General features: G+C 42.5%; 1 protein-coding gene across 2 annotated transcripts in view; it reads left to right on the top strand.

Moving 5' to 3' along the window:
* EEPD1 (endonuclease/exonuclease/phosphatase family domain containing 1) overlaps positions 1–15,187 on the top strand; it is an 85,014-nt gene that overhangs the window by 45,040 nt on the left and 24,787 nt on the right. For both annotated transcript variants that reach the window (XM_073332891.1, XM_073332892.1), the window contains exon 2: positions 3,471–3,522. In XM_073332891.1, coding sequence (XP_073188992.1) covers positions 3,471–3,522 — 52 coding nt within the window. The remainder of the gene's footprint in view (positions 1–3,470; positions 3,523–15,187) is intronic.

Raw genomic sequence — 15,187 nt, 5'->3', positions numbered from 1 at the left:
ACTTCTTTCACAACCTTGCAATTCACAAGCACAATTTAAAAATTAAATAAATAAATAAATAAATAAATAGAATTAGGAACAAAAAATAAGAAAAACAAGAGGCAGTGGGACTGCACTGGTTTAAAAGTATTTTTTCTTGAATTTTTTCTTTGCTCAATGCTTATTTGCTCAACTACGAGCTTTCTGACAAGTAGATGGAAAGGTTCTCTAATTTCAGCATTGTATTTTCCTTAAGTACCTCTGTCTGTTCTACTAGAATATTATTGTACAGAATACTCAGTAAATCATAGCAGATATCCAGATTTCTCCTACTCTTACAGCAGCAGTGCATTAGAGCTATACATTTTCTCTCATGTACTCCTTTGCTAGAAGCATGTTAATGTGTGAACTGTCTTTATCAGGATGCTAGCCCTGTCTGTACTGATAGCAATAGACCTGGCAGACCTAAACAGCATTGCCTGGAACTGTTTTATACTTCAGTGTACCTGGTCATTATGAAATTTGGAGAGGTATGAAAGCTTGAAATACATGAAAGTGAGGGCACAGTTATATTTAGGATTTAGAACAGAGGTGGGCAAACTACAGCCCACGAGCCGCATCTGGCCCCCGAGCTCCTGACCGGAGAGGCTAGTCCCCGGCTCCTCCCCTGCTGTCCCCCCTCCCCCGCAACCACGCCACCACACGGGCAACGCTCATGCAGGGCAACGCGGCAGCATCTCTGGCTCCAGCCTGGCAGCGCAGCTCCCAAACATGCTGCTTTGAGTGGCATGGTAAGGGGGCCGGGACCAGGGGGTTGGGGAAGGGGGTTCTGGGGGGCAGTCAGGGGACAGGGAGCAGGGGGGTGGTTGGATAGGGCAGAGGTTGGGGGGGAGCAGTCAGGGAGCGGGATGGGGGTTAGATAGGGAGTGGGGTCCTGAGGTGGCGGTTAGGGGTGGAGGGTCCTGGGAGGGGACAGTCAGGGGACAAGGAGCGGGGGGGAGGATTGGATGGGTCAGAGGTTCTGGGGGGGGGGCAGTCAGGGGGCGGGAAGTGGGAGGGGGCGGGTAGGGGTGAGGGCCAGGCTGCTTGGGGAGGCACAGCCTTCCCTACCTGGCCCTCCATACAGTTTCACACTCCGATGTGGCACTTGGGCCAAAAAGTTTGCCCACCCCTGGTTTAGAACATGACAGTTCTTAGTGGAAGGAATGGAAATCTAGTAAAAAGAGCTTGATTTAACCTTGTGTCATTTAAGCTTCTGTTATAGGAATGCTTTATATCTGGAGATATATATATATATATATATACACACACATAGTTAATAAATAAGATGCCAGTCAAGAACATGCAGCATAGTTCCAGGGGTTTGTAGGACAATAAAACTTCTTGTTGTACACTGCAAATGGCTTCCTCTGGCAGCCTTGTGCATCAGTTCCTAGCATGGTCTCAGAAGTAAATCAGTTTTTACGCCTTAAATACACTGTTGTGGCTGTCCAGAATCACTGAGTCATTTCAGCAGTGACTGTGAGCAGCATTCCCTGCTGCGATGCAAATACATGGGTATACTGGGGAAAAGTGGAGCTTCCTCAGGGTCACATGGACAATCTGGTCGGTGGCTGGCTGTAAGACTGGAAAGGAAGCATGGTAATCGGAGTGGCAATATCAGCATAATGCAGAACGCTGGTGGTGGAGGATGTTTTTGTTCTGCCAGGAGACACACATTTCTGCTAGGTGGCATGGCTGAAGCTACTGATTTATTCCGTACTCTGGCTAGCCTTCAGTCCATGGAGCCTTGACTGTACGTTACACCCGATGTCTACTGGTGAAGCCCCATGAGCAGGAAAAAGGGCAAACAGTGCTTTTGACTTCTCCAATAATCCTGCTGGGATAGTGGGTGCAAAGTTTGCACCTGCTACCCAAACAGGTTTGAATCGAGTCCAAAATGTGAAATGGCCAGCGCGCTTTATAAGTAATGTGTATAAAACAGTACTTAGGGTTCCTTCGGAAGTGAGTTTGGTATAAAATGGGTTTTTGGACTTGAAGCTTGCAAAAAAAGGAGGGGGAAACGATACCTGATTTCTCACTGTTATGCTCATTTTTTCACTTGGAAAGACGCAGTTCTACAAGATGTTCTTTAAGACACGGGAAACCACAGAGCCTTAGCTGCACCCGAGTTCCTACCAGTTTGATTAGAAATGCAGCTGAACTGAGGGTACTATGCGTACGATTTTTTTTTCCGAAAAATCTCTAGTGTAGACAGGCCCTGGAGTACCCAAGATTTCTACTTCGCTACAGGTAGGATAATGCCCCTACGTTTGGGTTGCCAACTTTCTAATTGCACAAAACCAAACACCCTTGCCTAGCCCCGGCCCTGCCCCCATCCACTCCATTCCCCCTCCCTCTGTCTCTCGCTCTTCCCCACCCCCACTCACTTGCTTATTTTCACCAGGCTGGGACAGATTTTGGGGTGTGGGAGAGGGTGAGGGCTCTGGCTGGAGGTGCAGGTTCTGGGGTGGGGCCAGAAATGAGGGTTTCAGGGTGCAGCAGGGGGCTCCAGGCTGGGGCAGGGAGTTGGAGTGGTGGAGGGGGTGTTGGCTCTGGCTGGGGGTGCAGGCTTGGGTGGGGCCGAGAATGAGGGGTTTGGGGTGCAGGAGGGAGCTCTGGGTTGGGGCAGGGGTCTGGGGTGCAAACTCTGGCTGGGGTGTGAGCTCTGGGGTGGGACTGGGGGTTGGGGTACGGGAGGGAGCTTGGGTGCGGGAGGGGGTTCCGACCTAGGGCGGGGGGTTGGAGTGGGAAAATACAGAGAGACCTGGATTTTAACACACTGTTCCAGCTCCATTTCCTGCTAGACTGATGTTGAGCTAAGTTACTAGTCATTGTGGATGAGTCCAAGTCGTTTTACATATAGTCCCATTGAAGTCATTGGCATAGGGTGAGCAAGATTTAGCCCTTTGTGGACCAAGAAGAGATTTTTGTAATGGTGAGGGAATAAGGCTTTGAATAGAAAAGGGGTAAATCATATACTTCTTTCCAGGCAGTTTTCTTTAGGCGTGTGTAACTTGTCGTCCCCCATATTTTATTAACTATGTGTGTGTGTATATATATATCTCTGCAACTGCAGAGATGTAAGCATTTGGACAGAAAAATGACCGTTCTGTTAAATACTTCTTCAGTATTTGTTTTCAAAAGATCTTTCAGTGTTTTAAACTGTGCAAATGAGATGATCAGTGGACTCCTCTTATAGGGCGAATTTGAATATGGTTACTAATTTAGGAACCAAAAAGTCTATGTAGGACAGCTAGATCAGATCAAGCAAAGCACGTAACAGTGCCTGTCCTTAATTTATTGTAGACTCCTGCATGCTGCATCACGCAACAGGCATTTTAAACCTTCTGAAAGAAAAAAAATAAGGGCAAGATTTCAGTCCTAGTATAACTGGTGCTTTGGAAATGTTTGCCGTTAAATTATTCATTTTTTGTGTTTCTCTCTTACAGCATCAAGCTCTTGGCAGTGCAGGAGCTGGTCGATAGAGATGCTTTGGGAAAGGTATTTTTTTTAACCTTTTATACAACAACAATAAAATGTGTTCAAGCTCAAATCTTTTAATGTCAGCAGGCTTTCCAAATTTCATGTGAAATCAAATAGCATAAAACATAAACAAGTAGGACTTCTTTTCAGCTTCACAATACATCGTGACAGAGGGACAACGTTTGTTCTGGACTGATTGTATTCCCTGGAGGCTTTTGTACTTTATAGCAGGATTTGAAAAGAGATCTCCCTCTAATCTGTTTGTAGGAGCATTTCCAAAGCAACTTTCCTGGTAGCTAGGTGAAGTACATGGTTTGCAAAAAGAGTGAGGAATGTCCAAAGAGGTCAGGAAGGCCCTAATTCTGTGCTGTCTCCCTTTGGAATCTGAGGGGCATGGCCAGGGGAAAAGTGGCTTTATGCAGTGGAAGGAGTACTGATGTAGAGAGAGATCCAGCAATTTGAATACTCAGAACAAGTCAACACAACATGGTGTTTAAGACAATGGCAGTTGCTGGCATCCAGTCTACACTAGTGATCCCAACAATGAAGCTGTACTGGTTGCAATGAAGGAAAACGTTTAGCATACATTTCCTATTGAGACAAGGCCAAGAATGTATCGCAAACAGGCCATTGAGATCTGAGTCAGCAGATTTAAGAAGCCATATGCACCAGAGCCAGGCTTTTCATGTAAATCATAAAAATAATGTATTTATAATCACTCTAGCTTCAGATCTTTCAAAAATACTTATCTATTCCATGGAGAACCAGACATCCTATCTGTTGTCCACTCCATTTGCAGCTGCTATAGCCTGCCCTGCGTTCATTTTGTATGATCAATATTCTAGAAATACTAGGAGATATAGAATGAACATGTGTAGAGAACTACCTCAGTCCTGAACAACAAGAACAACCCTTGGTATTGTGTGCAGAGGGCCAGCACAAGTTGTGTCTGTGTCTTGTGCTTTGTTTTTGGGTGAGTTTCACAAAGGGACTTATCCACACCTCTTTAAATCAGTGGGAGTTGTTTCATTGGCTTCAGTAGACTAAGAGCAAGATTTTTGGTTAAGGGCATCAAATATCTGATCCTTCTTTCTTTTTATACACTCACCCACCCATTATATATTTATAAAACAAACAAGCATTTGTTGTTGTTGTTTTGTTTCTGGTGGTGAATCTAATAGGGTTCCTCTTTGAGGGTCAGTGGACTTTTAATTCCACATGTATTTGGCAGACCTCTGTTTACCTTTTGGCAAAATGCCTCCTTAAACAAGGCCTTGCAAGAAAGGATGACCTCAGTGTGGTCTGGCTGCCGGACAGACCATTGTTTGTAGCTTTGCAGGAAGCTCTTCATAAAAGCTCAACATAAGAAAAATGATGTTTCTAAATTGAGCTCTGTGACTATTTTATATCTGCTTTGATACTATGCCAGGCTTAAAGAATTAAAAAGACCAATTTATCCCCCCTGGAAAATAACAGTGTTGTATTATATACATACAGGAACATTTTGCACTCCCCATCCTTCTCTTTTTAATTTTTTTTTTTTTTAAGCACATGGGACTAGAACAGTGATCTCTGTGCTATCTACTTAGAGTTCATCTGTGGCATATGCAACTCATGTTGTCTTTTAAATTGCTATTTAATCTTATAGTGTTGTAGAAAGAAAACAAAATACTAAATATCTTTTACTAATCCATATACCTTAGATTTCTTTAATCTAGATTTCTTGGATGGTTTTTTTTAAACTAGCTGAGTTTTTAAGAACAAAGGTGTTTTTTCCTTTAATAAGTTTTCTGGCCTTTGTCACATCATCTTACTGTGTATTCATTAATATTATATTTTCTTTAACTTCAGTAGCCTAATTTTTCATTTCTTGATACAGAATCCTGTGTTGACGTTTAAAAGTTTCCTTAGAAGGGTGAGATATAATATACTTACGAAGGTTTTATGTGAACATCTGTGGAGGAGGAGAAGAAAGAGCTCCCCCTCAATCCTACAGAGATCTGTGTACATGCTTAAGTTTGCACACTGTGGAGTAGTCCCACTGAAGGCAAAGTCCCATGGAAGTGTGTAATGTTAAACATGTGCATAGATCTTTGCAGAATCAGGGCCTAGATATGGGAAAATAAGTGATTAGGCAATAACTATTAACAGGTTTTTGTGTCTTTTTTAAAAGTTTATCTGGATTTTGGGGAGATGCTCATGAAAGTGAGGGACTGGCAGCACTGCCTTGACTCACAGAGCTGGGGTAAGAGTTAGCAGTTTCTCAGGCTATGAACATAGCACCTCCTTGATGGTGGTAGAATGAAAACAGCCTGTGATAGCCTGATTCAGTATGTCAGTTTTTGACACACACACCTTAAACACAAGAAAAAGAGCAAGATAAAGATCTAACTGTATATTTAAATGATTTACCTTTATACTTTGATTTTTCTAAAGCAAAAGTTTGTTGTTTTGTTTTTTTAAATCTCATCTTTAACGACTTATGTTTGTTTACTTTTTGCATTTTTCCCAGCTTGGACAATAAATAGATTGGTCAGTTTTACTTTCAAGTACTCACAGACTAGAACAATGCTGCAACATATGGGGCTTCATACAGTGTAAAGAAATATTTGTTTTTTGTTAAAAAACAAACAAATCTGTTATCATTAGAATCAAATAATAATAATGGAAACATTACATTGTTCTGAGGTTTTGTAGAAGTTTAATTTTAGAAAAATCTAACCTTCTGGCCAAATTTGCCCTGAAGCCAAAAAAATCTGCCACAAGGGTCTGCCCGAATTTTAAGGATTACTTGGGAACCTGGCCAGAAGGTGAAATTGTCTGGATTTAGCTAGAGCAAATTGCTCTGTCTTGCAGTGTCCAGTTATGCCCACTGGACGCTGCAAGCTTATATTAGTTCATCAATTTAACAAGGAAATTGATATGTACCAGGCACGTTATCCCAAGGGGAGTCTCTGACACACTTCAAACCAAACGCACTGCTTCAGGTAGAATAAACAGATTTATTAACTACAAAGATAGATTTTAAGTGATTATAACTCAGAGCATAAAAGTTGGATTTCATCAAATGAAATAAAACAAAATGCATTCAAAGTTGACCTTAACGCTTTCAACGGCCGTACAAACTTAGATGCTTCTCACCACAGGCTGGCTGGTTGCCCTTCAGCCAGGCTTTCCCCTTTGATCAGCACTTCAGTCGCTTGGTGGGGATGTCTGTAGATGTAGGTGGAAGAGAGAGGAAGAGCATGGCAAACATATCTCCCTTTTATCATGTCCTTTCTTCCCTCTTGGCTTTGCCCTCCCCCATCAGAATCAGGTGAGCATTACCTCATCGCAGTCCCAAACTGACCAAAGGGGGGGGGGGATGACTCACTCGAGAGTCCAACAGGTCCTTTGTTGTTGCCTAAGCCAGTGTCCTTTATTCCTGTGAGGCTCGGCTGGGTTTGTCCCATACATGCCCTGATGCGGTGTGAACTGTCCCTCTGCTTCTGGAGAGTTTTGCCTGGGCTTGCTTACAGCCATGAGGACACATTTTCAGCCTCATAACTATATACGTGAAATTACAACCTATAACATTACTACAACAACAATGCTCAGTACATCATTAGCCTTCTGAAGACACCCAATGTGACAAACTTTACATTGGATACCACACAATCATATTATAAGGATGAACATTGGGGTGCAAAGGGTTCCCTCGAGGAACAGAGTGTTGACACAAGTAAGTGCTACTGAATGTGGGTGAGAGTTGTAAAACAGGACTCTAGGAGGAATATGGGCCGTTGCCTGCTCCCACTGAAGTCAATAGAAGAATTCTTGTCCTTTTCAATGGAACAGGATTGGGTCATGTAAAAAGAGTGAGTCCTTAACCAAGAATTTCCCCCAGTGAGCCCGTATTACAACTCAAATCCAGACAGAGAAAGACTCTCAAGGCAAGCCCATTTGTTTTCCTTGTGGCTCCAGTCCATCAGAACACTTCAGCTCATTCTAACTTTAAGCATTTAAGTAGTCTCATTGACTTAAGTAGAATTCGCATGCTTAAAGTTTAGCATGTGCTTAAGTGCTTTACTGGATCCTTAGTAAGTTGTAGCTATAAGAAGCATTTTGTCATATCATAAACCTCCAAATCTGTCTGTTTTTCCCTTACTCAGCCTCAGCTTACCTCATCTGTTACAACAGTGCGGCTTATTTGGCAGTTTAAAGTGTAGAACTCACAGTCCTTTGTTTGAAAAGCACGGCTATCTTTTGTCCTAAGCAGTGACATATAGGGAAAGCATGCGATGATTGTGTGTGGTAGAAAGGATTTAACAGCATGAATTTGTGATGGCTGCATTGCTCATGATATGCAAAGATTCTCAGAGGATTTGAACTTCGGATGCAACCCTGGAGGAGATTCGTTAGCTGGCGGAGTTGTTTAAAGGTATGTTATAAATCCAGTGTATCACATAGCTCTGCAATGTATCCCATGGATATCACCAGCACATAGGCGTGGTGTGGGGGTGTGTACTATTTACCTTATCTAAATTTTAAACATTACAAAAGTAATTGTATAGAGTCCCTAATTAAAGATGAGAAACTCTTGGCCAGTTCACATTAAATAAATATAGGGAGAAAAAATATCCCCTCAAGGGAAATCTATTCCTTGTAGTTTAAGAAGAAGTCTGTTTAGGTAGTCAGAAAATAGAACTGCACAGCCAGCCAGGTGACATTCCAGCTCAGCTCCTGTTTTTATGTTCAAACCCATGAGTGTTTTGCTATGCACAGCAAATATGCCAAAATTATTGTGCTCTGCTCATTGGTGCTTTGAAGCCAACAGAACATGCAGGAAGAAATATCTGTGGAACTTTTCTATCTCTATATAAAGCAAACAAACTTAACACACACGTTCTCATGATGGTGAAAAGACTAACCTACCCCTCCAAAAACAAAGATGCCACTGGTAAAAAAAAATAAAAAAACATCTGGGCCAGATCCTCAGTTGGTATAAATTAGCTCAGCTCTGCACACCAGCTGACACTCTGGCCCTCTGTGTGTTAACAATGAAATGCTGGTGTACTCTGTGTGTTAAAGATGGTTCAGAACTTCATTTTCCCAGTAAGACATGTTTTGCCACACTCACTGCAATGCACATCCACTTTATGCGGTTGACTGGAATATTCAAATCCTGCAGCAGACACAGTTATGTAGATTGTATGGTAGTTCCAAGGCCATACAGAAGCCCTTGCATAGTTTTTTAATTTATTTTCCCCCAATAAGAACATAATTTAGGGTGTGTGTATGTTATGGGACTGATCTAAAGCCAACTGAAGTCAATAGAACTCCCATTAATTTCAGTGGACTTCGGATCAGGATATAAATTAGATGACATTGGCATGTGGTTGTCGTCATCGCTGGTAATTGCGATGTGTTCTGTTTTTTAAAAAAAATCTTAAACAGCCTCTCTGGAGTCCAGTAATATCAATTTTGATCCTTTTATTTTGGTAAAATCATAAGATTATTACCAGTTCCTTATTTCTGATATTTTGCCAAATATTTTCCCAGTTGGGTCTGAGATGTTAATGATGTTGTAGGCCTTGATCCCATTTTTCATTGAGATTTTGTAATCCTGTACTGCAGAATACTATACTTACTGTAGGCCATTCCTTCCCTATTTATGTATTACTATGCTTGCCTATCTGCTGATACACTGGATTGTGTGATAAAGGACTCTGATATTTACACTGCAGATATGTCAGGGTTGCCAGTTTCTTGTCAACTATTAAGAGTTTTACTTCTTAAGATAGTATTTTTTGTTCAGTAGTCTTTTGAAAGTGTTAGGGTCAACTGGAATGTATGGATGAGTTAGAAATGAATTGTCTGGCCTGGAATGAGTGATGTTCTTGAGGGGCTGACCCAGGCTGGGGTGAGAACTGGGTTAATGTACAGTGAAGTTCTTACGAGACTTAATATCCAAAGGACTTGATAGCTGGGTTAAGTAGGTATGTGTCTGTTGTTTTCTAAATGTCAGCATCCTTTTTACTCTGACATTTTGTGCCGGCATGTGCATGGAAGGCGAAATGATAGAGATATTAATCTGGTAGGTCTCTTCCCTCCCCGCTCGCCCCTCCAAATCATATGAATGTGATAGGGCCGTTTCCATTCCCATAAAAAGAACATAATTATCTTGTTTTAAAACATGTAGCATTTATCTGCATTGATGACAATCCCAAAATGCAAGTAATTCATAGGATATATGTTCATTTTTACCTATTTTCACCCTACTCAGCAGTAAGAAGAGTATTTTGGGTCACCTTTGTGGACCTCTGTTTGTATTGTAACATGAAACAGTAGATGTTGGGATCGATATTTTGGACCTGCCCGGTAGGTGTGACCATTCCTGTTGATGCAGAAACCTGATATAGAACCACAGAGGCATCAGTGAAATACAGTGGGTGTGGTGTTGAGCAGGCTGGTTTATTTACTATAAGACAAATGTCAACTGCATAGCAACTGATATTAAATTCTGTTTACTTGATAGAGATGCCTTTAAGTATTGAATGCTGCATTATTAGCATTGCTGGGTGTTCCAGGGAAGAGATCCAAAGGATGGGAGAAAAGAGGCAACTCTGTTGCATTCTCCTTTCTAGCTGTACAATTATTATTGCAGTTTGGAGGGGATTTCAGGCACTTCTAACATATTTTTAAAATGCTGAGTTGTGAAGTGCTGTCGCTGCTGTTTCTGTGGTCTGCAAAGTGTATTGATAGGCAGAGATGTTTAACAAAAAACTATTTTCAGTGTTCTTGATTCAATACAGTATTTTGTGCTGACATTATCTGCACTTACTTTGACAACCTCTGTTCAGTTATTAGAATGCCAGCTGGGGGGGGGCTAGTCTACTTTTGAGTAGATTGAGACAGATCATGATTAAACACATTGTAATCAGTGTGCTTTCTAAATCGCTTTCAGAGTAAAGCAGATTTGTGTGTGTGTGTGAATGGACTGTTAAGCAGAAAAGAGTTGTTCAGTGTTTGAAATACAGCTCATGTTTCCTATTTGCATGTTTAAATACAGGCATGTCAGTTCTTGTGTACATGAATACTCCTGTAACCCTTCTGCCAGGCCGAGTTGATAGCAGCAAGGGCCGGATTCAGTACATAGGGGTTCCCTCTCAACAACGCAATGCAAAACCAGCTTGAGCCCCCACCCAGTGACCTGGGAAAATCTTACACACACCCCTGGGCGCCTCAAAGAGGCCATACTTCCCCTTTCACAAGCACAGAGTCTTGGTGTAGCAGAAAATCTTTAATAACATGAGGTAAACAACATCAGCATTAAATTCGGAAAACACCACAACTAGGGTTCATAAACCAAACCATGAGCAAAGACCCACCCCAGCAAATTGGGCCATGTCCTTTCCCTTTGGTTCTTGAGTCCAGCAACCCAAAAATCACCCAAAGTCCAAAAGTCCAACAACCCAAAAGTTTCTGTCCCTGGTCAGTGCATGCCCAGAGTTCAAAAGTTTATCTGCAGGGTTTTACCTCCCAGCCTGGGTGGAAATGGGGGCATTTTAAGGGGCACCTTACGTGGTCCAAGGCCGACTGCCCTGCCTCTCCATGGGGTTCTGCTGCACCAGCCGTCCTGTGAACTGCTCTGCTCCGCAATATAGCTTCAGGCCCCCCCACTACTTAACACAGCACTCAGTGATTTCAGCTCTTAGTAATTTTAGCTCTTTAGTGATTTCAGCTTGTAGTAGGGGAGCCTCAGTGCTGGTGTATTATTGGCCAAAAGTGAATTCAGCTCAGCAGCCTGTAATTTAGAGTCCTAATGTACTCAAAATTAGCTCTGATATTCTATAGCAGAGAGAGGAGGAGGTGCAATTGGTGTTTCAGGCCCACACCACTTGATACAAGTGCCTATCCCCCAGCCTGTCTCAATTCACTGGGTTTTGGAACCCATGTCCCTTGTCTAGCGAGTGCTGCTTAGTTGATGGTGAGTTCCTCCGTCATAAAACAGTTCCACTGTTCTTGATTCACATAATCAGGGTAACAACACTTTATTCTTCCTCCCCCAATAATAGAGAAACTGGGGATACCGCAGCAGCCAAAGTGACAATTTGGACTGCTGTGGGCTCATGCTAGGCGGGGTGGGTGTGACTATGCAAACAAGATCAGCCCCTGAAGTTCTTTTCCACAACTTGCCACAATTCACCACCAGGTGTCAGGGTAGAGCTCATCCTGACTCTGCTTACACTCCAATGTGTAGGAGTCTGTGTATGCGTGTTTATGTGCTGTGTGCATATATATGTTGGGACAAACAGAACCTGGTATAATCTATCTACTGCCCTCATCATGATAGTATCTGGCTACCTCACAATTATTAATGAATTTATCCTTACAGCATCCCATAGGGTAGGGAAGAATTATTATCCTAATTTTATAGATGAGGAATGGAGATGCACAGAGATTAAATAACTTGCAAAAGGTCACCCTAGAAGTCTGGCTGGGTCAGGAATTGAATCCAGGTCTCCTGAGTCCAGTCCAGTGTTTTAAAAACATTTTTTCCCTCATGGATGTAAGCTTTATTGACTCCAGCAGGAGGCGCCCCTGCTTAGACTAGGACTGAATTTAGGCCAGTACAGCATCTTCCTGTGCATATTTTTATGAACTGTTAATGGGAGTCCTGACTAATAAGGGCCACAGGACTGATGCGTTTGTCCCCCAACTCTATAACTGATAAATAATAGTATTTCAATTAACACAAATCAAGGGATGAGCCCCGGGTTAGTTAAGAAGTTGTAAATATTGACTGTGCTTAAAACTTTTTTCATTTTTTATTTTTTGTTAATCTGTTTTAACATCTGAGTATTTGTGCTCTCTATAGTGATACAGGGAGGCAGCATGCTCTAGTGGTTTGAAAACAGGAGGAGGTGCTAACAGACTTGGGAGCTTAATTCTCACTCTGAGTCTGACTTACAGTGTAACCTTTAACAGATCATTTTACCTCTCTGGCTGCTTCCCATTCTGTAATGTAGGGAGAATAATATTTAATGAGCCTATTTCACCAGAGGCATAATCACTTAGTGTTGCTGAAATGCTTTTAGATCATTAGCTGGAGGGCACTATATAATTGAGATGTATTATTTATTTATACTAGCACATTAATACCCATTGCCCTTTATACCACAGTTAAAAAGTATTGAAGAAATGTTTGCTAGATAAAGTGTGCTGCTATTTTGTGTCGAGGACCTGATTTTTTTCTCCCACAGGAGTCAAGCTGACCTCGGAGAGTGTATTTCCCACACATCAAGGGGAGAATCGATCTTTTAGAATACTACTAAAATTTAGCAAAAATTCTTACACATATATAACTTTAAAAACTTTAAGTAACAATTCCAGATGAGGACTGTGTAACAGTGTCCTTTAAAAGACCCAAAGCCTCTACGCACATATTAAATTTATACTTGAATCATTTTCTTTCATGGAGTAAGATGCTATTCAGTGTGAGTAAAGAAATCATAATCTGACCTTTAAGTATCTTTCACATCTTACTTCCTCATTGTCAGTTTAGGCCTGGGGACAAGAATATAAGAAATTATGATCTACATTATCAAAATGGCCTGTGACAAGGTTGCAGTCAATTTCCTGAGTTTCATACATAAATACTTCTTATATAAGTAAAATGCAACAGATGTGAGCCAGTGCAGAAGAGAAGTGTAAATCCAAAGTGCTGGAGAGTGGTGAAGGCATTTCTGAATGGTGCCATACTTCGGCGGTCTTGCCAGCCTTTGCACTGAGAGAGAGTTTGCTTTGGATAAAACTTGTTGCCAGAGCAGAAAACAGTTCTGTTTGCCAGAGGCAATTGTCAAAGGCTCACCCTGCCCAAATTCAACTTATGTATAGGTTTGTTTTGTTCTTCCTGAAGGAGAAGGAACGGGCAAGGAAAGAATAGGCAGCTCCTCAGTATTACCCCTACATGTGTTGTTTTTCCCTCTCATCCTCTCCCCAGAGGCTGAAGCATGTGCAGTGGATTAAGTAATTCGGTAGAGTGGAGTGTTTTGATTGTGTGGGTGGATTTAGTTCCGGGGAGGGCAAACTACGGCCTGCATGCTGGATACGGCCTATCTGGCCTGCGGGATTGCCAGCCCCATGGCACAGCGGAGCTAAGACAGGCTCCCTGTCTGCCCTGGCCCTACGCCGCTCCCAGAAGCGGCTGTCATCACATCCCTGTGGTCCCTGGGAAAGGGGGGTGCAGAGGGCTCCGTGTGCTGCCCTCAGCTGCAGGCACTATCCCCCGTCTGACCCAGTATGGCCACTCTTATGTTCTTGGTAATTTGACCAGGGCACAGATTCACAGCAGCCTTACTCTTGCATTCAGAATTGGCACCTTTGCAGGCCCATAGTTCCGTGAATCATTGGTCCAGTACTCATACGGAAGCGAGAATGCTTGCTTTTGAATCACCAGCACCACTTCAGAAAGCTGACCAGGATCACAGCGCAACCTCTCACTCTTCTCTCCTTCCTCCACCATTTCTCCCACTGCCATATCTTTTCCCTTCCCTCTCCAGCACTCTTCATGGTGCAGGGTGATTTAAAGCTACCTGGGAACCGTAGGGGGCCTGCTTCTATCAGGAGACTTTATGGGGCCTGGCCAGCCCAGAGTTCAGAGCTGCTGCTCCTGGCAGAGATCCTTATGCTGCCTCATGTTTTTCAGGGCTTCTCAGTGGGAGTGGTTATCTCTTTCACCCCCACTGAGAACAGCTGATATGTAGTTAGCAACAGGGGGAAGCAATGCTGTGCATCTTGTGTAGGCATCTCTGTGCTCCATTGCAGAGAAGTAGGCAGATAAGCTGGTATGGGCAGTTCAGATAAAGTGACTGACAGTCCCCTAACATTCTATTATAATTGCTTCCTTTAAAAAGCTGTTGCAAATTTCCCTTCTCCCGCAGCACAGATGGGATGGTCCAAGAGGCACTGTGCGTATGGGTACTCCCCATCGGGTGGTGCATCTCCATGCCACACCTTTCTCTGGTGTTTGTGCTAAATGCATGACCAAGCCTATTGTGACTGTAGTCTGGATTTGAGCCAAGCATGCCACAGGTAAAATAAGCCCACAAAATTCCAGGTCAAGGAAGAACAAGAAACAGTGGACACACACTTGCTGCTGACCATATAGTTTTTCTTCAGAGGTGGTAGAAATAGTATATGGAGCCCTTATTCTGTCCTTTTTGGCTGACCTTATTGGACAAGATAGTGGGAAAAGAGGCGAAGGCCAACAGCTGTATGCCTAGTTTTAGATTGTTGTTTAGTCATTTTTTTTAATTTACATAGCAGCAGGAGCCCCACAATATCAAGCTAAATCAGCATTTAGCTGTCTAAATGGATTAGTTTAATGTATTCACTCTGTATGGGGAGCCAGTGACCATTAGGACTGTTCAAACAGTATTTTGTGCAATTAAAGTACAGAAGGTCGGTTCTTTAAATATAATCAGTGTGGGGGAAGGCAACAGAGGGAGAAGACAAATAACCCTGCCCTTTTCTTTTCCTCCTCATAAAAATATACTAGCAACTGTCTTCTGTGCCAGCAAAGAATCATTGTCAAATCAGGACTCTCTGCCTGAGGATTAAAGATGTGAAAAATATATATAATCAGAAAGGAGGGGATAATAATATTAAATTTGCGAGGAAACTGGTTTTCTTCATGTGT

This window comes from Lepidochelys kempii, chromosome 2 (genome assembly GCF_965140265.1).
Source record: "Lepidochelys kempii isolate rLepKem1 chromosome 2, rLepKem1.hap2, whole genome shotgun sequence".
Lineage (NCBI taxonomy): Eukaryota > Metazoa > Chordata > Testudines > Cheloniidae > Lepidochelys > Lepidochelys kempii.
Note: the sequence above shows the minus strand (reverse complement) of the source record. Positions and strands in the feature narration are given on the sequence as shown.